Raw genomic sequence first — 25359 nt, forward strand, 5'->3', positions numbered from 1 at the left:
CAACAGTTCGCATTTGTTTTCTAGAACCAGATTTGCCATTAACTATCTGTGGTAACTGTCAACAAGTTACTTCAGTCAAAAAGATCAGTTGTGTAAAATGATAGAGCATACACTTAATGATCTCCAAGGTCCTTTCTATGCTAAAATGCTTATTCCAATTAATGAAAAAAATATTTGTTTAATCGAATTGCTATGGCAGGGGAATAGTGGAAGATTCACTGTTGTTTAAATTAACCTGGACTGAATGCTAGATAATTTGCAGAGGTTAATATCTATAATTATTAAATTTTTCTCTTATCATATTATAAATTCCCTAAGGACAAGTACGATCTTCTTCCTCTTTTTGTATTTTCAGGATTTAGCACTGTTCTTGATGCACCTTAGACACTTAATAAATGACTACTTATTTATTGATTGACTCACTCTCTTACTTTATATTTGCCATTTGAAATTTCAAATTTTAGTTTCACCCTTGACATCTTTAGCAATATCTTTCTATCTCCACTGGGTCTTTTTGGAATATCTCAACATATTTTCATTTATTATTTTAAATATTCTACAATATTTATGGGAAGCTATATAATACATTGCTTCTCCACTACTCCAAAACACAAAGGTCATCCTGATGTTTCATCTATTTGGAGCTGCAAAAACCTTAGAGATGGTTAATGCAATCACCTAATTTTTAGATGAGGAAACTGAGAGATGAAACTAACTTGCCTAGACTCATAGAACAATTCTTTAGTCCTAGTTGTGTCACTGATTAATTTAAATGACCCATGGAAAGCTACAGAAACTCAGCCTCATTTTCCTATTTGTTCAGTCAGGGATTTGGATTAGTTTAGCAATTCTCAAACTTTTTGGTTTCTGAGAAGCTCCAGGGATATCAGGACTGAATTTTGAAAACTGCTTGTATTAAATCATTTTGATTTCTTTTGAATTCTAAAATTCTATGTTTAAGAAAAGTTCTAGGACTATTAGTATGCTATTTTAATAATGACTAGCTTGTGGCAGAGATACCTGGAGAAATGATTAATAATAATAATAACAATACCTAATAATTATAAAGCGCTTACTATGTAAGCACAATGCAAAGAGTTTTATAAGTATTTATCTTACTTAATCTATCATAGAAACCCTGAGAGATAGGTGCTATTATTATCTATGTTTTAGATGATAAAATTAAGGCTAACAAAGCTTATGTGACTTGCCTAGAGTCATACAGCTAGTTGATATCTGAGGCTAGATTTGATCTCTGACTCTGGACCTGGCACTCTATCCAGTGTATTATCTAGCTCCATCAAGGAGATTAAAATGACATTCTATTAATGTTTTGCTTGCTATTTGTGTTTTGATTTATCTATATGTGACTATCTCAGGGAAATAGGGAAAGGGGACTAGTTAAAAGCAGCTACAGTATATACAGGAAGGTAAAGCTTACCTTTGGGTAGGGTAGTTAAATTTAATAACAATGACTAAAACAGCCTGACATATTTCACATGAACCTCAAAATACAATATAGCACAGGATTGTTGCTCGGTTCTTGTTGTTTGGATCAGATCTCTGATTTCACTAGTGTAGGGAACTTTCAATGAGTCAATACTTTTACCGTTGCAGACACCAGTGTGTCCTGATTTATAGTAAGAATTGTCTGGAACACTCAAAGGTTAAGTGACTCATCCAGAATGACACAGCCAGCACATATTAGAGGCAAGACTTGAACCCATGTTTTCCAACATAGCATAGTGGACTAAAAGCTATGATACCTTAAAGCATCTATCATCCAATAAATGATGATGAGTATTAAAATTGAAGTTTTCCTATCTATAAATCCAGCATGGTATCTACTATACACTGAGATGCTAGCATCTTCTCCAGGTGTGTCTAATAGGGTGAATCCATAGTACTGGTGCTCATAGTGTCAGAATTAGATGTTTAAATGAGTAAAATAGGCAGTGGATAACTATTGAATTATTGGGGGGAGGAGACAAATATTGAAGTGATTTGCCATTTGTTTCTCCAACTCATTTTACAGATGCGGAAACTGAGGCAAATAGGGTTAAGTGACTTGCTAGGGTCACACAGCTAGTGTCTGGAGCTAAAATTGGACTTGGGGAAATGAGTCTTCCTCATCCCAGGTCTGGTACTCTATCCATCACACTACTAACCTTGCTCTTTAAATAGATGGACTTCAGTTTTGTATTATGAAATGAGAAGGTAAAGATTCTATTTGAGTGACCTATCCACCATTAACCACAGATTTATGGATAGAAGGAATCTCATGGGTAACTAGGCCCATCTATAGATGAGTAAATTGATACCCAGATAACATTTGATCAAAATCATACATGTAGCAAATCTAGCAGAACGAGGATTTGAAACCTGTAGTGAGTGACTGTTTAAATTCAAGACTATTTCCTTCTTCTAAAAGTATAAAAAAGTTTTAATTTATGAAAAGATCTAATTTTTTCAGCTAAATTAATCTATTGAACTAGATTCACTATAAACTGTACAACAACAGTAGATTTTGTAGAAAAAACTTTTCTTACCAAAGGAGGGGGCTGATAAGAAAAAGAGGCAGAAGAAAGTCCCCATCTCAACTTTCCTTTCATGTCAAACTTGCCTTATCATCAAATCCTACACTTCTTCTTGCCATTTTAATTAAATATACTTAATCCTCTTTAATGTGAGAAGGTCATTCAGAGAAATGGCATTTGTAATCTTGTATTTTGTTTCTCTATTCTAAGAATTCAAATGATACATTTCTAGGATAAATTAAAAAATTGTTTAATTTACCTGTTTTTGGTTATAGGCCATAGATGTTTCCCCACAATTGGATTTTCATTCTTCAAAGTACAGTTTTATGTTTGCCTCTTTGTATAAAGCTAATTGCCTGATAGGTCACTGGAACTTGGCAAAGTGTATCGGTTATAAATTTTGCTTATGACCCTGCCAAGGGAAAACTAAAAAAATGGAATCCAGAATCTGCCTTAGGGAAGGCTTTTAATCCTCTTCACCTTTTAGTTACAGAAATAAAATGATTCTGCAGCTCAAAGCCAATTAAGATGAGACAGCTGACAAGCTGTCAGCTTTGATGGAATTTATCAGTCAGTAATCCAAATGTAGAATCCAGGCAAAAATTTTCCAGGCTCAGGTATTTTGTCAAATCTGTTTTGTCTGGACAAGGATGGGAGAACAATTCTGGGATTAAGCCCAGCTACTGGACACTGAGACTATCCACTGAAATAATGAAAACCACTACCACAAATCTTTAAATTCTGAAGCAGAAAGGAAAAGGAATTATTAGTCGAGGGACTTGTGTATATTTATTTACCTAGAAACTCAAAACAGTTTTATGTTTCCATGTTATACTATAGAAGGAGATATAGATATAGATACACAAATGTATACACACACATACATATATATACATACTATATAAGGATACTTGGACTTTAAGTATCTATAATGTATTAGATCCTTATCTAATGTATTATAGTTATAATGTATTAAGATCCTTATGTCATATAAGGATATACCATTTATAAACATTATATATGTATGTATATAATACACATATAAATATATAATATGTGGATATATATCCTCATGTTATCAAACATATAACTAATATGATATATAATACTTAGCTATATATAGATATAATAATTAGAGAATATATCTATATGTAGATATCTATTATATATACACAAAAGACTATAAATAAACACTGAAAGTTATTTTTCCATTCACATTTTAAAAATATAGTTGGCAAAATTGTCACTGGAAAAAAAATGATAGGATTTGAACCTATAAGCAACCTTAAATCATTTAGAGCAACCAAATCATTTAGTAAATTTTACAGTAAAATTGTAAAAAAAAAAAAGTTTGAGACTTTTTGGGAGAGGGAAGGGAGTGACTTGCCTAAGACAGACAGTAGCATAGCAAATTCTCAATCAAAGTCCTCTGACTCCAAATCCAGAGTTATTTTTTCTTCTATGCTATACTTCTTGACAAACATAGATAGATTAAGAACAAAACAATGTGGTCATCTTTTTCACTTGTGCAGTTTTATTTTACTTTGTATTATAAGCATTTGCGTTCAATACTTTTGTATATCAGCTATTCTATTGTGTTAAAAGGCCATTCAGGATAGTATCAAATTCAATTGATCTCAGTATCTTCCTCAGGTTTTTAACAAATGGTTGCAGAACTGAACTGAAATGGTGAAACTTACACACCTTTGCTTCATGTGAACAAAAAAAATTATCGCTTGTTTTGTTAAATTGATGAATTTTTTAAAGACCTGATTTAGGTTGCCTTAATTGCAAGTGACCAAAGCACTGGGTAATTTAGCTAAGTGTCTAAAGCATAGAATTTTAGTACTAAAAGGACTCATAGCCATTACCTAGGCCTATATAATATTAACCTGGTTAATTAAACAAATGAAGAAACAAAGGCCTTTAAGGTTAAGACAACTTACAATTCACCAAAAAAAAAAAAAAAAAAAAAAAAAAAAAAGGAGCTTAGTGTTTTAGTAAAAATTCCAACAATTATAAAATCAGATTGATAGCTCTTTAAAATTGGGAGAGTGTTTTTAGACTTTGTTTCTCCCACCAAGCTATATTGATCCTTGTTATATTATATTTTCTTTTCCTTTTTTGTGGCTTTCCTTGCAAGCTTTCATACTGAATAGTCAGAATCCTAAAATATGTACATGATATGGAAGGACAGTGTCATAGAGCACTAGAGTCAGTAAATCCCCAGGCCAGCTTTGCCATTAGTAGTCTATGTGAGCCTGGACAAGGTAATTATTCTTCTTTGAAACTATTAGATTTGACTAGGAGCTTGTCTTAAATTTTGATCAAATGTTAGATCTTAATGTGCATATATACACATGCACACATGTGCATATATGTGAATGTAGGGTAGGAACGTTTTAAAAGGAGACAAATAACTATAGCAGCATTTTCAAGTAATGGAAAACTGCATCTACTGGGGTGATTTCAAGATCAAAAGAGCTCTTGGTTGGGAGCTGAGATGCAAGAAGAAGCTAATGACAAGCATTGCCATTGTGACTATGATGAGACATGCGATGAAACCGGAGCAAGAGGTACCACTGTTTGATGCCTGAGTCATCTCTTCTGGCGGGAGCACTTCCTACCTGTCAATGATAGGATGATGGTTTCTGGTAGGATGGATTGCCTCTTTGTTTCAATTCTTCCTTCCTCCCTCTGCAATATTTCTTTGTCATTTCCTGACTTTTTTGTAAAATTCCCCATTCTTTAAAATATCAGAATAAATGGAACAAGTAAGTAAAGGAATCATAATTATGACTTGGGTTTTATAATCCATCTTTTATCTTCTCCTTTTTCCTCTCTCAATGTATGGCACTATGCCGAGTAAGATTATTTTATTTACATTTTCCAAATAAGCCAAAGAGATTTAATTGCAAATTAAATCTAGAATTAGAGTGACATATAAATAGCATTTTCAATGTTGTCTTTTATGCTTTTCAAACATTACCAGAGCTCACTGTTTGTGTTTGCATACATCTTAAATTTCTCTTATGAATTCAGCAACCAGAAATGGTGGCAGGCAGGTCAGACAGGGCTGGCGGCAAAATTCCCCATTTATCCATGTAACAAACACAGCTGGGTCACCTTCCCCATGCTGTTTAGACTTAATGGAACAGCCCCCGAGGGTAAAAGTGATGTGATTGTGAAGTCTTTTAACCTCTCCAGCTGGCCAAGCAAGGTGTCAATCCTAACCTGGGGTTTAGTGATGTAAAGTCCTTATTGACAAGGAAATGTAACCAACTGTAAAAGAACAAGTCACCAGAAGCAGTCTTTCCTCTTTCCTTGTCCCAATTCTCGTCCAACTGATCCCCAGCCTGGATGAAATTCAGTATTTAAGAACTGTCCTAAATGTCAACATCAGAGCATGGTTGACTTTTCTCTTTTAGCAAATAGAATAGAGGTTCTTAATCTGAGAGTCCATGAATTTAAAACAAGATAAATAAACATATTTAAATAAAAGTAGTTTTCAATATTCTGAAAGAGGGTCCCTTATTTTTATTAGACTACCATGATATACAAAAAATAGTTAAGAACCCATGAAATAGAGAAATATATAGTGCTAATGAGGTATTCTGCTTCCTATATATATTTAATATTTGGTTATACATATTATATTTGGTTAAACATAAAATATGAGCATTTATATCCAAAATTATTAACAAATTGTGTAAATCCTGTATACTATTCACTTAGCATAAATGATAAAGATGGTACTGTTATACTTTTTCATCATTTCCTCTCCAATCTGGTTAAAGTGGCTATACCTCCTCTCTCTGTCTTTATTAACTATTCCCCAAATCTGAAAGACATCCCTCCTTACCCTTCTCTTCTGATTGTACCTAGTTTTCTTCATGACTTAGCTAACACACAGCCTTGCTATATGAGGTCTTTTCTGATCCCCTCAACTGCTGTAGCCTTAACATAAAATGTCTCATGTTTAACATGCATATGTTATGTTATATGTATATATATATATATATGTATATATAACACACACACATATATAATATACACAGTCTCTCAAATATATCATATAAGCTTCTTGAGGACAGAGATTGTTTCTGTCTTTGTACCCTAAGAACTTAGTATAGTTTTTGATACAAAGTAGGATCTTAATAAATACTTGTTCACTGATGGATTATGTTAATTGTATTTAAAAGTTATGCTATTATCTAAACATCTAAAAGTTTTTGTTTTTACTTCCAAATTATATTATAAATTCAGGAACAGTTTTATCATTTGCAACCTTCCATCACATTGGTGCCTTTTACACAGTAGATGCTCATTTAATTTTATTGATTTGATTCCCCAGATTTTTTTGTGTGTATCATATATTAGGGGAAAATGTTTCTTAGTAGTTAAGGAGACCTAGGTAGTAGCTGAAAAATATTCCATTTCTCTTGATGATTTTTTTAATAATAGACTTAATTCAGCTAAGCAAAAACTACAATAGAATCTCATTTCATAGATTTCAAATTCAGCAATGTGGACATTGGCCAATGAAATAAATTACCTTAGGCTTTTGGGGAAAGACCATCAGATTCATTTTCATATTAATATAATTTAAGTTTAAAACAATTGTTGCATAGCTGTCATTTTTGTTGGTGTGGAAAACTCTCTTGACAGATTCAGATGAACAACTCTGTAATTTATACTTGTATTGTGTTGCCTTGAGCATACAAGGGTTAAGAGACTTGCCATATTTATAGAGCTAGTATGTGTCAGAAGAATGACTTGAATACAGTTCTTGACTTTGAAGTCAGTCTGCTAATATGACAAACTACCTCAGGTAGTAAATGCCCTTGCATTTATTACATGTTTAATAGATTTTAATTTGATGGATTTATGGAAATATCCCATGAGACTTATTTTTTTCTCTCTCTGTCAGTTCTAATTCTATTTTTTCCTCTTAAAATCTGTCAAAAAGTCTTTTTTTGTGAATGTGTGCATGCATGTGTGTGGGTACATCCAAAATGTATGATGGCATCAGGAATTTAGATGTAAAAATTTAGAATTCAGATGATATAAATCACTTCTAATTAAATAGTTTGTAGCTAAACTTTCTTAAATGATAGAGAAACAATTTGCTATATTTTATTCTGAAACCCATTTTTGCCTCAATGGCTTTGATATTGATTGTGCCGATTTATGCCACATCAAGATAAATATTTCAACAATAAATGTTTACCAACATGAAAAAAATAACATTTAAAGATATCGTACCCTTTCTGAACACCATATTTACACCATTGTAAATAAACATAAAATAAAAAATATATATTTCTAAGAGAAAGTTTTAAAATATACTTCTTTGCCAGTCTATGTTTCATAAGTTTAAATAAGTAGATTTCAAAAGTCTAATTTCAATGAAAGGAAATATTTGGACTGTGACTTTATTTTTACTAACTTTATATACTCTTACTCACAGTACAATTTTCTTTTTATAACAATTTTGTTTACAATTTGTTAAACTGCTTTGTTACAATTTGTAAGAATTTTGTACAATTTTATTTCTAGTCTTTTTTTTTTAACTTTATACTCTCATTTAACACATATCATGTCAGATATGAAAAGTCATATACTAAATGTTTAATGTTTTGTTAGGTTGTTCTTTTAAGTTGAAAACATACTGGTTATAAAGAGATGAAAGAAATAGAGGGCTATAAAAGTACCAATATAAATACTTGTCTCATGGTGTTTCTGCATAACTCCAAAACATCATTGAGAAAGACAAAAAATATAGCTGGCTATGTGCATGTTCTTGAAGGTTATTTGCTTTGGTGCTGTATGAAGACAGCAGGGAGACTCATATTCAACAATGTAAAGATCAGACCTTTTTATAACCTTAAATACACTATTTCTTCTTTCAGAAATGGTTGTATATGGATTTTAGGATTTTTGTAGGAATACCATTAGATTAGCTCAGCATTAAAAGTCTTCATGTAGGTATGCATGTAATTAGGTAACTTTATCACCAACTCCTAAATACTGGATATGCCAAACTTTAAAAATTATGCATTCCTTAATATTTCATGTTTTAAGGTAGACATAAAGATACATATAAGGATCAAGAAAATATATTCTACTTTCTTCTAAATAGGGAGATTATTTGGATGTTAATCTTTTGTTTCTTTCCTAATCTTTACTTGCATTGTTTTCTTAATAATCAGCAAAAACCTTATATGATACTCAGACTCTCAATCAAGTACCTGAGACAAAGGCCTATAGGAATGAATTATATCGTATTGTTTAATATCATTCTTTGTACTAATTATGATATCAACTAGATTGCTTTCTAATTAATTTAATCAGATGAATTCTGAGGATTGACAATGAATATAATTCTTTTCATTCTTTATCATTTGATCGTGGTACACTCTACATATGTATTTTAAAAGGTTTAGTCTAAAGAAGATCTCAGATTTAGTTATCTGATTTAAAATATGAAAATTAGTATTTATCAGCTAAATATCTGCAAAAATATCACATTAAAAATAGAAACTTTTCTGATTTGTTTCTTTAAAAATAACCTCATCAAATCTATTAATGCTGCCTCTAAAATTATCTTATATAATTTATTTATTATTATTGTGTATGATATGATATTTATTATTTATTATATAATTATATATGTTATGTAATATTTATCCTTAGCCATTGCTTTGGATCCCATGTTTTGTTGCCTAGTAATTTTTATTTCTCCATTTGAAAAACTCTTCTGTAACTCTTTTGCTTAAAATTGTCTTTGACTCAAGGTCCTCTGAAACCAATGACTCAATTTACTCCCTAGGAAGCACTTAGAAACAGGTGGTCACCCAGCTGTAGCAGTGACTATGCAACAATTAAACCATGTGCCAAATCAGTTTGATTTGTTGAGGAGACAGAAATTTGGAGTGTCCTAGATGTTGATTTAACTAATAGGTAAAAAGGAAAAGTAATGTTTGCATGCCTGTTTTCTATCAGTTCTCTTATACAGAAATTATATCAGTTCTTATTCAGCTCTTTAGGTTTTTAGAGCATTTATTAGAACAACACCTGCCCAAAGGCTACAACAGACTTGCAGAGGTACCTGCACACTCAAGGTCACTCATATTTGGAATATTTCCCAAAATGTTGGGATAATGTTCATATGGTCCCTTCAGAGACCACTGAGAAATCTGTCTTACATTTGAATTAATGGACAAATTGTTTATGCAAATCTCATCTTTTGGTTTTTGTTGATTCTAAAGTCAATAACTTCTTTATGTCATCTATACATACTACACATATATAGTCATTTAATATATTATGGATATATACACACATATATGCATACATATACGTATCTATATATATTTAAGAAAGAGACTTGAGACAGAGAAACAGGGACAGAGAGACAGAGACAGAGGGAGAATCCAAGATTAGTGAGAAAGATAAAGACAGTAAAAGTTATAAATAACTAATAAGTATCCAGAACCCTACAGTGTTATGCAATAAGTGCCAAGAGATACAGAGGAAAGTCTAAGCACAATGAGAGGGACCACTTTGGAGGATTTAATGGAACATATGGACTAGAATTTCATAGGATAGACAAGTATAAATAGATTGTAACTGCATTGATGGGTGAATGGACTGATCCATTCAAGTATCAAGTAAATATAGATTCAATTCAAACAAGCATATAACCATTTAGTATGCTTCAAATATAGGACTCCATGTAGTAAATGGCCATTTTTACAAAAGGGTATACTGCATTAGAAATCGAAATTGCATGACATAGTTTCAGAATTATACTGATGTATCCAGTTTCAGTTGCTCAGGAGGAAAATATTACTCTGGGTTTCTATTTATTTCTTCTGAAATTAATAAAAATATAAAACACTGACTTTATCTAAATGTAGAATTGGCTACACCATTGTGAATGAGAAATTAATTCAAGTAGCTAATCTGAAAAAAACCAACATTTAATCAGTGTCAAGATTGAATAGACATGTTTACACATATACACATACATGCATATGTATAGACATAAATAACTCAAACATATAAATGTATTATGCAGAAAATGCCCATACATATGTGTATGCATGTGTATATATTATTATATGCCTCCACCTGATTCCAAAGCAGATTTCAAATGGCAAATGCTTGCAAATAAGACACCACTGAATAAGCATGAAACTATCACAATATAAACAAATATTTTGAGTTACAAAAGAAAAAGCATTTAATCCAGTGTCTATAACATTTTCAGTATTTTTCTAGATTTGGGTCTTTTGTCCTCTGTCTAGGAAAAACTCTTAACCCATTTTGTTCTATTTTAGATGGTATTATTTTATGTTTCCAAAAGACTAGATCTTTTTTAACCACGCTTGTTTAAATTGAATCAATATTATCTTAGTGATTCAAATGACTATTTTCTTCTTATTTTCTACTGGTCTATTTTAATTATATTACTTCATTATCTTCTTTGTCCAAAATACTCTCATATTTATGAATATAATTTCTACATTTGTTGAACATATGATATGATTTTGTTTATAATTTCAGAGACTACATGTATACTCAGTTATTCTTTTTGAATACATCTACTTAAATAAAGAAAATATCTAAGAAGTTGAAGTCATATTGTTAATGATGTGCCTGCTCATTTCTGAATCTCTAAAAAGATTTTAAATGCCTTAATAATGTACTAAAGAAATGCAAATGAGTGTCAAAATTAATTTCAATAGTAATATGAGAGGCAGTGTGATAAAATGAAGAGAGCTATCTTCAGAGTCAGAAAGACCTGGGTTCAAATTCCTCTTTTAATTGGCCCTGGTTAAGTTAACTAACTTTTTAATACCCCAGACAACTTTTTTCTGAATATTAGAAATTGGGTGACAACATGAATTTGGTAGAGTTCCTCATACTAATGAAATTATATGTATGGTTTAAAAATGCACTGTGTATCCTTGCAAATCTGTATGTGGACTGAATTATAGCAAGAAAAGTTTGTGATGCCATAAAAAACAAACCAAATTAGGAAACAGAAATCTGAAAAAGAAAACCCAGTATTGTTAGGGGGAGGAGGAAAAGATGAGACAAAGAAAAAGAATTATCTTCCACACAATGAGCTAGGTTTGGTATTCCTTAGTTTCCTTTTCAAATGGCAAAGACTTATTTTTTCCATTTTTCTTCTACATTAGCACTTGACCTAAGTTAATAATGGTGGGGGTGAAATCAATGGGAATCAGTTTTCAGTGGAAATCTTCCTATCTCCCTCCGCATACCCCTTCTTGTTGCCTTCTTTTTATTTAAAATATAATGGTCAGTACAAATCTAGAAATTAACTAAAGGGACTGTGTAAATTAGCCAGTTGATGTGCTGAAAGACATTTTCATCATATTCTGCAAGTTTAGCTCTTATTAATTAAACATATTATTTCTAGCTGAAGTTTAAGAAAGCAGAGTTAAAAATGGGATGTTTGAAGTACAGAATATTTTTTCAAAAATGCAATTTTTAATTTTCCAAGTATTCTAGGCTGACAGAGGCACTTGAGACCTATTAGAAGGAACTAGTTTCAATTTATAGATAAGAATAATTTCTAATTAACATAACAATTGTATAAATCTGTCTTGGGAACATACTTGAAAAGTTTCTGCTCTTAAGCAATTTAAAAATTCCCCCTGTAACTTTGTTTACACAATTAATTTACTTAACAATCCTTTTCTTCATAGATAGCTACATAATTTAGCTTGGACCTGTCTGACAGATTAAAATTCTGAATTAGTAAAGACTGAATTAATGAGATTTTATTATAATAAGAAATAAAAGGTCTAAAGTTCTAGTAGTAAACTGAGTGAATGGATTTATCTAGCAGTATGATAGAGCGAGAACTCAATGTACTTTTCTATCATGTGTCAAGGCTCATCAGGACCATGAACTTGCAAAATGTTAATCCTATTATTTCTCTAACACATTCACTGCAAAATTATTCCCCACCTTAATTTTGAGAGCATTAACATTTTAGAAAAATGCAAATATCTTCCAACTGCTGAGTTAGGGCCTCAGAATACATTGGCAGTTTTCAATAAACTTAGAGGTAATAACATTATTAAGAGTAATGCTTCCTTTTCTAAGAAAAGAAGCATTTCTCTTCTTCCTGATGATATTATCCTTAATGAAAATCTTCAAGGTATTTTTCACAAAAATAAAATATTCATTTCCAAGCAATGATTGTCGAAGCTAAAGATTTCTGAGGACTTTGACCCTTCATTCCACCATTCATCTTTTCCTCCTCCATCATTTTACACAAAGACAATGTCTTCTTCAGGACAAAATAACAAGATACCTGGAAATGTTTATCAGAAGAGAATAGTTCTCCTATTCTTTTGTATGCCTCTCTTTCTCTTCCTCCCAAACTTTTTTTTTATGATTCTATCTACCAATGTTCCCTTTCCTTATTCTTCATCCAACTCTTTCAATAAGTGAAGTGAACAAAAAAAAAATCCCCTTTAATATGGTCTTTGTTTATTTGGAATTTTATAATAATTCAGTTATAGTTATGGGTTATGGTGAGATTTCTTAGGTATGACTATCCTAGTGGGTGACATATAAAGTTAGAAATCAGGGAACTAAGGAGCTTAATTAAATTAGATAAAAGAACACTTAGCAAAATATCTGTGACTCTGATGTTTCTGATCATGTAATAATGTGAGTAAATAAATAAAATGGCCTAAATTTCTTTTTATCTTGTAACTAATGCATATACTTGTGTGGCTTTAAATTAAACCAGCAAGACTCTCATTAATTTATTTTTATAATAAAAAAATCTTTAAAAGTACACTTTTGATGCATTCACATTGGCCTTCCTTTATTTAGTTCTCATTACTTAAATTTTATTTGACTTATTCATTTATCTAGATCATACCAATCTCTTCTATACAAGATGGTCTGTTACTTTCTTCAATATATTTCTATTCCTTTTCCTGTTGCCTTCAGGCAACAATTTAAGTTTCTGTTGGATGTTATTTACTTTCCCTCTTATTTTAGACATTTTTGGCTGAGGACATTGATTTTATTTTCTATGTTTCCATTCTTTCATGCAGTTTCTTTTTCATCTACTCATGTCCTTAGGTGATGCATTCTACATTCCCCTCTCTTCAGTAGCTTTACCAAACATTCCAGACTTCCTTGCTCCTCTCAACTAAGAATTTTACCCCATATCTCAATAAAAATTAAAACCATTTGCCAAAAGTTGCCTTATATTATTCCCTCATTCCCATCGCTCATTATTCAGATATTTTCCTTCATTATCTCCTAACATGAAGAGGTAACCATTTCCTTGTCAAGGAAAATCTTTCTATGTGCTTAAATGATCCCTTCTGTAGCAGATCCAATCTTCTGTAGCAGATAATTTCCTCTATCCTTACATTCTATCATTATTTTTCTATATCTTCCTCTCTCCTGACTGTTCGCTTTCCGCCTCCCCAAATTTCCATGTTTTCCCCATCCTTAAGATATCTTTCATCTATGTGGTTTTCAAAACCTATCCATCTATCCTTGTTAACTACCTATATGCCATCTTCTTTTTCATGGCTAATCCCCTCAAGAAGGACATCTACATTGGTACCTCCATTTCCTTTATATTCACTCTCTTTTTAACTCTGTGTAGTCTAGCCACTGATTACATCATCCTTTTAAAACTAAGATGTCAAAAGTTACTATCAACTTCTTAAGCGTCAAATATAATGATCTTTACTTAATACTCAATTTCTTGACACTTTGAAGCTTTTGATAGTGTTGATCACTCTCCTGTTCTTAAGTTTTTCTCTTACTTTTCTGATAACTTCTCAATGTCCTTTTGCTGGATCTTTATGAAGGGTCATCCCTCCTAACTGTAGATAATCCCACAAGGTTTTGTTCTGGGCTCTCTTCTCTTCTCCCTTTATTTTATTTCACTTGGTGATCTCATCAGCTCCAACAATTTTCATGACCATCTCTATATGCATGATTCTTATATCAGTTTTTCAAATCCTAATCTCTCTCTCTCCTAACCCCTTAACTCTCATCTCCAAATGTCAATCAAATATTTTGAGCTAGAAATCCCATAATAGCTTTAATACAACATATCCAAAAGTTAAATCACTACTTTCTCTCTAAATCATAACATTTCACAACATTTTCCCTATGCACTTCCTTCTTTCTTCTGACACTGTCATGATCCTGGAAAAGATACTATTATTTCATCACTGTTATAATAACCTTCTGGCTGGTCTCCCTGTTTCATATCTTTCTCTACTCCAGTTTATCCCCCATTCATTAGTCTGACCATGGTGTCCTCATTTTCAATAAATGCTAATATCTTTTCATTACTTCCAGGATCAAATTGAAAGCTCCTGTTTGACTTTTAAACCCTTTATAACCTTGCACCTTTTTAACCCTTCTTTCTATATTCTGTGATTATGACCTTTCTCTCCTTGCTGTTCTTGACACATGACACCATTTTCCAACTTTGCATTTTCATGGTTTAATGATTCTAGCAGAAATGCTCCCTCCCTTCACTTCTGCCTTTTGGCTTCCTTGACTTACTTTAAATCTTAGCTAAAATCCTACCACATCCAAGAAGCCTTTCCTAGCCTCTTTTATTGTTAATGCTTTCACTTGGGGACCATCTTCAATTTATCCTGTAGATATCTTATTTGTACAAGGTTATTTGAATGTTAACTACCTTATTAGGTCATGAGCTGCTTCAGGGTAGGAACTGTTTTTGCTTTTCTTTCTATTCTCAGTGCTTAGTAAAATGCCTAACATATAGTAGTAAGGTGCATAAGAAATACTTGATGAACTAATATGTTGATGGAAAAAATCTTGATCAAGATGAAGTTAATATTATATAAGGTGTAAAGAAGGCAAATAGAGAGATGTTCTTTTTAGAGGCTAGCTCTTGGTCATTAGAATCAACTAGAATATTTTGTTTGTTTCATGTGAAGAAATATTATTTTCCCTTGTGTCTTAAGCAGCCTACTGACAATGCAAGAGGGAAGAAATCTAATACAGTTCAAATGCTACTGGTTGCCATTTCTCATCTTTTTATTACTTTCCCATATATATTAAGATAAGAAAATGAGGTAATAACTGATATCCAGGCTATCTTTTCATCTGGTAATACAATGACAGTACAGAGATTTTATTATCCACTTAAACAATCCATCAAAGTACATTTTCCAATAGCATAATACAGCTTTCTTTACTACATTTTAGAAAAATTAGAGAAGTTTAACATTCAGAGTTATGATTCTTTCCATGTTTGGGAACTAAGTAATAAATATGAGCTGTTGAAATATACAACTTTATCCTTTGTCCATGAAATTATTCATGGTCTTAATTTTAATAGTATTAGCTTTCTGCAAGAGCATAACCATTTGTTAAACTGCTCAAGTTTGGCTATTTTAAAAAGTACCTTCCAATTTTTTTTTTGAGTTAGACAAACTATATTTGAGGATTTGAAATAGTCAAAACTGGCCTTGATGGTGAAAGAAAACATTAGACATGTTTATATTTGTGTATATACAAACACGTGCAGGATTGTGCTTCAGGCAGTTTAAACTGCCTCTTGAGAGCAGATTGTTAAATTTTCTGTTTAAGCACAAAAAATATCTCAGAAATTTACAAACTCTAAAATCAGGGTTTGGTTTATTTCTTTAGACTTATAGAAGTGATAAGAAAATGTTACCAAGGCAGATCGAATTTAAATGAATTGTGTCTGCCGTGTGTGTGTGTGTGTGTGTGTGTGTGTGTGTGTGTGTGTGAGAGAGAGAGAGAGAGAGAGAGAGAGAGAGACAGAGAGAGACAGAGAGAGAGACAGAGAGAGAGAGACAGAGAGAGACAGAGAGACAGAGAGAAAGAAAGAGACAGAGACAGAGACAGACAGAGAGAGAGACAGAGACAGAGAGAGAGAGAGAGAGAGAGAGAAAGAGAGAGAGAGAGAGAGAGACAGAGACAGAGACAGAGACAGAGAGACAAAGAGAGAGAGAGAGAGAGAGAGACAGAGAGAGAGACAGAGAGAGACACACACACACAGAGAGAGACACAGAGAGAGAGAGAGACACACAGACACACAGAGAGAGAATGAGCGCTGCTGGTTGGTAAACATTTAACAGACCATTCCTCCATATATGTCTAAGTGTATATGTATTTATTTTTATATGTTTAAAAATTCTATGAAAGCTGAATAAGCTTTGGTAAATAAGAAGGAAAGGGAGAAATAGAAAAAAAATAAGGTTACAGAGAGGAAATATAAAGACAGCAGACAGAATAATTTAACATGAAAAATGAGAAAGGAAATGGGTTAGAAAAACATGAGGGGAATAGAAAAAGAAGAAAGATGAGGTAGAAACAATGAAAAAGGAAACTTTCTTAAAAGAAAGTCATTTGAGGGCTATTGTTCATAATCAAAGTGGATGAGATTTTGGCAGGGTTGTGTGCCCTGCCAGTGAAGGAAAATTTGTATTCCTTACATTAATTTGAAATAGCACTAGACATCTGTTTTATATTTAAAGGAGTTGGTTATGTGATATGAAAATAGACAAGTCTTAACCTATATTTAATAGGATCAAATTAGATATTCAAATCTACTAAACATGTAAATATCAAGGGATTATAACACTAAAAAGTTTTAAGGGGAGAATGAAAGTTAACTATGGGTACTATTGGGATCAAACATTTATCTGGGGAAAGACCACAGAATTAATATTACTTTTGACAAAAGTAAGGTACAAAAAGTAGAAAAATATATCTGATTATATAAGTATCAATTACCATAATTTGGAGCCACAATCAGTGTTTCAAGATGTATTATTGTTTTTATTGTATGATGATGCCTCCAAATTTGAAACATATCTTTTAAGTACTCATGATAAACAATGTAGTAAGTAATCTTTTAGATTTTATGGAAGTTTATCTGCAGAACTATTTATCTATACCACAGTATTTTGAGAATTCTGGCTCACAGAATAATTGTGAACAATTATTTGAACTCTAGTAATTCAGAATTTGTAGTAAATTATACACAACTTTGGTTAAGTTTTATTTTGGACTACCTATGAGGGAAAGAAATGCTAAGAAAATTAATCATGTCAATAAGATTGCAGAGGAGATATTTAAACCTTTGTTAAGGCACCAGATTTGTACAAATATCAAGCCAGCCACCATATCCTTAAAATAATCCATGGGATAATTACATATGATTCATATATTCCCATTATTTATCAATCATTAATTGGTATTGCTTTAGTTATATGAAAACAATTCCACTTTTTTGATTGTGGGAGAAGACTATTTGTCTATCTAAAAAAATATGAACTTAACAAATATCAAGTACAAGAAAAAGATTCTACATGAAATTGTACTTCTCTATTATGTATTGCTTCATTTTCTTTTTAATGACTATTTTTTATAAAATATTTTTCATTCCTTTTCCCCAACTAACCCATATTGCTCACCTTGTGATTACTACAAATAATCCTGGTTTGTTAGCATTTTTACATGAATCCTGTACTGAACCAATTTCATCTTTCTGATAAATGCAAAGCTCCATATGTGTTTAAGGAACTTTCAGAATAAAGAAGTTCTTTCATTTTCATTCAAATATCAAAGCTATATTAGGAATGTCCATGGGATTATTTGATCAGGAAAGGTTGTCTTTCTAAATATTTGATAAAAAAGAAAATGAAAAGTGGTATTCTGATATGGCATGTGAGCAAGTCTTTTATCTTTTTCATATTCTCAAACCCACCATGACGGATGAGTCATACTATCTCACTCTGATAAGTCATTAAAATAGGTAGCCATATAAGCATATTGCAAGTTTCAGATTCTAGGCACATTTCAACAATGACAAATGATATTATACACATAAAAGTACTCTGTCTAGGTATATGTACAAAGATGATCAATTTGTAATCTTGGCTATTAATGCCTATGTTTTGACATTGACATGTCACCTCTTATTGTAGAAAATACTTTTTTTTAAAGCCTTCTTTCAAGAAGAAAAGTGAACTTGAAGTAGGAAGAGCAGTAGAATTCATCATACTATTCAGAAGTTTTTAAATGTTACTATTTTCTAGTAAGAATAAATGGTGGCAACTCTGGATCTACTGAACAGAAATATATCTTGAAATTAAAATTTGGTCTTCCCTTGGGGAAAATGACAAAAAGGTTTTTTCCTCTTTGTGATTTCTAAAAGATTTGGATATTGCATCTGAGTGCCAGATACAGGGTGACAGAAATCTCTGGCAATCTAAAAAGTCCATATGTGTGCCCAGATACTCCTCTGCCCTCCTTCTGCTTCTCCATTCCATTTTTTCCCATTTATCATAAAAACTCTGAAAATAGAAACATCTGAATTTAAGTTTAGTTTTTGTAAAAAAATTTTCTGATAAGGAACTTCTTATTTCCTATTGATGTGGGTAGTAGGAAAACTGTTAAGGACTAGAAGAAGCAGCAGAGAGAATTGTGCAGGAATGCTGGATAGGGAAAAAAAAAGAAATTTAACCATAGAAGTTCCTATTAAAATTTGGAAACTTAAATTTTAAAATTACATTCTTATTTTCAATTATATCTAGAATTGGTTTTAATTTTTTCTTGCTTTGCTTTATGGTTCTTTATAATTATTTTTCTTGCTTTGTTTTATGGATAAGCTAATCTCATAAAACCTTTGCTGAAATGATTTTTCCCCTGAAAATAGTCATAAATCTATGATTCAATAAAGGCACATATGCCTTCTAGGTTTCAGAAAATCATACATACCTACAAGCTTGTATTTTTCCAGAGATTGGTACAGGATAAATAAATTTCTTTTAGCTCAGAGAGAAAAACTACAAAATAGCAGGTTTCCCTCAAAACTGAAGGAAATGTATAATGAATTTTGTACAAAAGACAAAGATAAAAGAAGAAATACTAGAAAATATCAAAGATGAAATGCCAGGAAAATATAGAGAAAATTAATAGGTTTAGTAAGAAGAGAAGCTTAAGTTTTTCCCATTAGGAACATAATGAGGAAAATAATATTTAACAAAAGGAATAGATAATTTTATTATGGTTATGAGTATCAAAAAGGATAGTTTTTTTTTTTCATATAGATCCAACATGGAATTCAGTGACTTAAATACTTTTAATTTCATCAATGGTTTTATTATTATTAGATGGCTATTTTAAAATTAAGATTGATTCAAATCTTATTATATATTTATTCTAAGTTAAAATAAATTACTATACATAAAACCAAAATATCTAGAAAAGAACATTGCTCTGATATGAAAGATTTTTTCTGTAAATACTGGAGAAATAGAGAATATCAATGTAATTTGTGAAGAGAAAGTATTTACAGAGCAAAGACATTTTTGTGAGAGCCACCATGACCTTTGGGAGTGCTAGGAACAAAACTAGAGCAAAGGTATTAAGCCTAAAAACTATAATTTTTTCTTTGAAAAGGGGTGGAGGCTGGTGGCAAATATATTTGGCAACTACCAGAGATTTAAAAAACACCCAGGAAATAGAAAATTCGTAAGATCATAGATTTATAATAGCAAAGGACCTTATAGGTCATATATTATAATGTCCTCTTTCATGAGGAGAAGCAAGTTTCCTGGCTGGGATTACTCTGGTATCAAGTCATTCATGAAACATTAACTAGAAGTAAATAAATTAAAATACTACTTCCTACAAAGGAATGAATGCAACATCTCTGCAGTTGGCTTTTACAGATTTTTTGTCACATTCCTTCTCATCTGTCATGGTGGGTTTGAGAATATGAAAAAGATAAAGGAGTTGCTCACATGCCATATCAGAATACCACTTTTCATTTTCTTTTTTATCAAATATTTAGAAAGACAACCTTTCCTGATGGTTACCAGAGACATTTAGGAATTTTTTATGGGATTTTTTTAAATAAGTGATAACCAGTATATAATTTATTAGTTAAATTAATGCTTCAATCAGTTACTTTATTTTGAGATGTCTTTGAAAATAAGGGAACAATACTTAAAAGTATAAAGTAAGCCATTTGAAGAACAATCATAGAATTTCAAATGGTTAACATTTTAATAGCCATTTTACTTTTGTATTAGCAAAGTTTTGTTTCTGTTGCTTCTTTTTGGCTCAAATTAGTATAAAGCCTATATTTGCTCCTATTCAAACATCTATTGATGAATATATGGTCAAAGGTTTTTGATATTTGGATCCATAAACTTTCATTCATCATTTCATTAAAATTAAAGAAAATATTTTGGTTTATTATGTCAAAAAATGATGGATAGTTTGCCAGTATCATTAAAAAACAACAACTTTTAAATATATTAGTGTCTATAATGTCTATAAGGTGATTAACAAAAACTAAAGAAAAAAACTTATAAAGTTTATAATAATGTAGTATTACTTAAAGATAGTCTGTATCTGATACAGATTCCAAATAAAATCACAGTCCACTCTCCTTTCATGTGCTATAATCCAAATTTCAAGTAAGTCTCTTTCCATGCATTTACTTTCTTATATAATCATTAGCATGCATATCAGCATAATAAATGTTCAGATTTAAAGTTTTTCATAGCTATATGACTAAGGTGTAAAAATCCATTATATAAATTTAATTTTTGACAGGGAAACACTTTAAGAAAATCATATACAGACAAAAGACTTAGACAACTTTCTAAGTCACTAGTTTAATTTTTTAGGATAATTCATAAAGGCAATCACAAAACCATTAAAACTAAGTGACTCTGGCTCCATTAAGAAATATGAGACTAAAAAAACACCCAGGAAATAGAAAATTCATAGGATCATAGATTTATAATAGCAAAGGACCTTATAGGTCATATATTATAATGTCCTCCTTCATGAGGAGAAGCAAGTTTCCTGGCTGGGATTACTCTGGTATCAAGTCATTCATGAAACATTAACTAGAAGTAAATAAATTAAAATACTACTTCCTACAAAGGAATGAATGCAGCATCTCTGCAGTTGGCTTTTACAGATTTTTTGTCACATTCCTTCTCATTAATGCTTAAGAATCATCATGAGAAAATGCTCAATTTGACAAAGATCATAATGAATTTTTACACCTATAGGATGAGCTGGAGTATTTCAAGAGTGAGTTAATGGGTTTTGCAAAACTCTACACGTCACTTTATTTTTTTCAACTAGCTTACATCATTTTATAATGGAGGAATAACATTTTAAAAATTTTGAATAGGCACTTACTGGAATTACAGTTAATCCTGATACAATCTAGATGGGGAAGAATAGATGAAAAATGAAAATTTATCCTTCAAGGTAATAGCTGCAGACATCCAATAAAATCACAGTCCACCCTTCCGGGGACAGACACATGCAAATATGGCCACTCCAAGTCATTTTTCTTTACATACTGCTGTAACCCAGAATTATTGCCATAAAACTTCACTGTTGGAACAACAATAAAAGATAAAAAATGGCCAATTTCAAACAAAGCTACATGGTGACAAATCTAAGTGAAGAAATTATTCTTAACTGTCAAAGATGCTTCACTTAGCTAGGCTGCAACTTTTTTCCCATCTGTGAAAGAACAGAGAGTTGGTCTCCATATAACTAAAAAGTGCTCCGTCACAATGGGGTGCAGAGCAGTCCCAGCTAGGCTCAGACATCCTGGACCTCTGAGATCCAGTATCCCACAAAGGCTTCCATGATGTTTCTAAATGGAAGGGGCTAAATAAAATAAGCTGTAATCGCTTCCTTTAGCAACAAGGGCATTTTTAGTTCTACATGCATGGATACAAATTATTACCAGTTCAATATAGGTGGGATTCTATGGCTTATGTTAGTAAGCTAAAGAAAGACATCCTCACTCATCATTGGCACTCAAGGGGTGCTCTTTCTTCAGCCTACCAAAGCCTTTTCTCCCACTCACTTTCTTTTCCACTGGTCTCCTTTTATATTCTTTCCTCTCGGGCAAGCTAACAATGTTATTTTTGTGTGAACATCGCTCTTGAATAATAATTGATTACTGAACTTTTAAAGTAGATCCAATAAAAAACAAATTGTTTCTGGTTATTACATACCATATTTATGGACTGAATTTTTTTTAGAAGGGCATTTGAGAGGATTTTTGATGTGTGTGTTCTTAATGCCTTTGGGGAGCATGAAAAATAGAAACCTAGATTCTGTTTCCATATAGCTGAGTTTGTCATGTGTCGTCAACCGCATCAGAAAAGTGGTTGCAAACAGCCAGGGACCAGCACCTACACAACTCTTTCCACAGAATGCTTTGCTGAGGGAATTTATCCTCATTTAATGAGGACGCAGCATAGGGATTTTTGTTTTGTTTTGTTTTGTTTTTGTTTAAAGTACAAGTCCTTTAAAAGTCTTAAAAAAAAAAAAATCTTCATGTAGTAATCAAATGTTGTCACTAGAGGGAACTAAGAGAGCAGTGAGGGAAAAAAGCACGAGTTCATAGATTGACTTTTCCTTGCTTTTCAAATATATTCAGACTTTTCGTATTCTATATTCTATAACCTACCACTGTCTAGCTCAATTTGAGTATTCAGCATTTGGGTGGGATTTTCATATCTTGTGTACTTCATGACACAATGCCATCATTCTTATCCAAGGATCTTAAAAAAATGAATGTGAACTTTTTTCCTAAACCTAAGCCATTTTTAATTTAACTTTCTTGTGTACTCTCATTACCTTCGTATTTCGATTTGAAATCATAAGCAAAGTATCACAGACTAAGAGTTTAGCATCATGTGGAAAAAAATAGTAAGTACAGTAAAACCTCATGAATTTTGACCCCTCCAATTTGGAGCTGGTAATCTTTATAGACTTTGGGAATGGTTCCCTTTACATTATCTAGAAAAATTCATTAAGGAAATCACCATTATCTACAAGATATTAAGGGAAAAAATTTAGCCTACCCAGGAAATCCAAGTTCTCCAGCATTTAAAAATATATGTGTAGGTCCATTGGAGTGAGGGGGGAGAGGGTAATAAGAAAAATTAGAAACAATTCTATCTAATTATTAAAATAGTTATAGTTTCACCTGTATTGGACAATATCTTGTTAGCTATTAGATTAAGTATTTATTCTGAAAGTAAAAGTTGAATAGAGTCTATAAATCAGACTTTTCCTTATTTTTAGATTTTTTCCCCCTACAATATTAAGTCATATTAGTGAGGTTTTACTGTAGTTAACTTATGAGTATTCTTTCTAAATGCAAAATTAAACCAGGAAAGCATTATTTTTCTGTAGAAGAGTCTGTGTTTTCAGTGTTCACATGGCTGTTTGCTCAGGGCCGCAGACTTTGGGCATTGAAGGGTTGTGGGTTATCTTTTGATAGCAAAATACCACCACACAGTAGTTCAAAACAGAGAAGATGAGTTACTGCCTTGTGTGACTGTTCAAAGGAAAAGCCCATCAGAGAAGAGAGTCTCAAAACACTAGGAGATATTTGGTATATGGAATGCTTATAAAGGAGATTTATTTATATTCAAGTGCAGAGGTGAATTAAAATTTAATTAATTTGAAAATTTATGTTTGCAACACTCAAAGTAATTATACATTTCCTTGAGAAATGCCAAGGTAAACTAGGCTCCGTTTTTGAGAACACTCAACAAGGTAGTAGGAGCTACACTATGACAGGTTATGTTAGGCTGAGTAAAGCAAACAAAAAAAGATGCAAAAGTAAAATTTTAAAGAAAAATGTAAATACACAATTTTTTTAAAAAATGGAAATTAGATCATTAAATGTGTTTACTTCCCATAGCAAACAGGCTGCTTGGTGAATGATTGCAAGCAAAAACAAACCCAGTGAAAAATGTTAGTTCAATGGGGGAAGGGAGGAGGTTGTTACCTAGGTTGACCGTCAGTTTCACACGCCCTGCATCCAGCTCCAAGCGAAGAGTATCTGCAGAATCTCTAGATGTGGTCGCCATTAGAATGCCATAGGCCCGCTGTGATCGGAACCTTAAGGACACATCCTCTGCCTCTGTGTGCATCACCACAGGAAGTTGAATTTTCATAAACATACTTCCATCATAACTCAAGACAGTTGCCTCTGCAGAAAGGGAAGAAAACCATTATTGGTTTAGTTTATTTGTATTTTTCAAAGGAAAAAAAAGTCAAATACTAGAAATATGCTCAATTCACACTCAATGTTCACCTTTCATTTTCAACTATCAAATTCTCAAAATTGAAAAGAACAATTCACATCAATAGACTTCATGTGAAAGAGTGAGGCTGACTTTTTAATGTTAGTAGTGTGCATTTCAGAAACTACACTAGGATAAAATTTTCAGTGAAGAAAATAAAAAAGAAATAGCATAACAGTGCTTCACTAGAAGTAGCCTGGGGATTAAGATTTCATTTCTGACTGCCATTAAGTGTGTGACCTTGAACAAGTTATTTACTTTGCCTAATACTCAGTTTCTCTATCTGTGAAATGCAACTATTGAGTTTGAGCGTCTCTATAATCTGATCAAGCTCAAAAAATCTAGAATTTTAGAACTGCTTTTTTATTGATCCATATAATTTAAAGCAAAAAGAAGTTTCAGAGCCCAATTCACATTCTTCATTTTAGAAATTGAAAAAGTATGATCCAGGGTATCAAAATCAGATATCTATAAGTAGCAAAAATGACATTTGAAAACATGTCATATGACTCAAACTTTACTGCCCTGACCTGCATTTCATAGCTGCCCTCTAATCACTTTGGTAAGTACTATGGATCTATAAGGGAAAAAAAAAAAAAAAGAGATGCCTTCACTGTTATCTTTTCCATAGTTTTTCT

The 25359-nt window shown here is 31.9% G+C and overlaps 1 protein-coding gene across 24 annotated transcripts in view; it reads right to left on the reverse strand.

The window, feature by feature from the left end:
• NRXN1 (neurexin 1) overlaps positions 1 to 25359 on the reverse strand; it is a 1358646-nt gene that overhangs the window by 717796 nt on the left and 615491 nt on the right. For 17 of the 24 annotated variants that reach the window (XM_031957183.1, XM_031957181.1, XM_031957172.1 and 14 more), the window contains 2 exons: positions 24424 to 24627; positions 21798 to 21824 (listed from right to left, as the gene is read on the reverse strand). In XM_031957183.1, the coding sequence (XP_031813043.1) occupies positions 21798 to 21824; positions 24424 to 24627 (231 nt within the window). The remainder of the gene's footprint in view (positions 1 to 21797; positions 21825 to 24423; positions 24628 to 25359) is intronic. The other 7 variants (XM_031957196.1, XM_031957194.1, XM_031957193.1 and 4 more) reach the window with 1 other exon arrangement.

The sequence above is a fragment of the Sarcophilus harrisii genome, chromosome 2 (assembly GCF_902635505.1).
Source record: "Sarcophilus harrisii chromosome 2, mSarHar1.11, whole genome shotgun sequence".
NCBI lineage: Eukaryota > Metazoa > Chordata > Mammalia > Dasyuromorphia > Dasyuridae > Sarcophilus > Sarcophilus harrisii.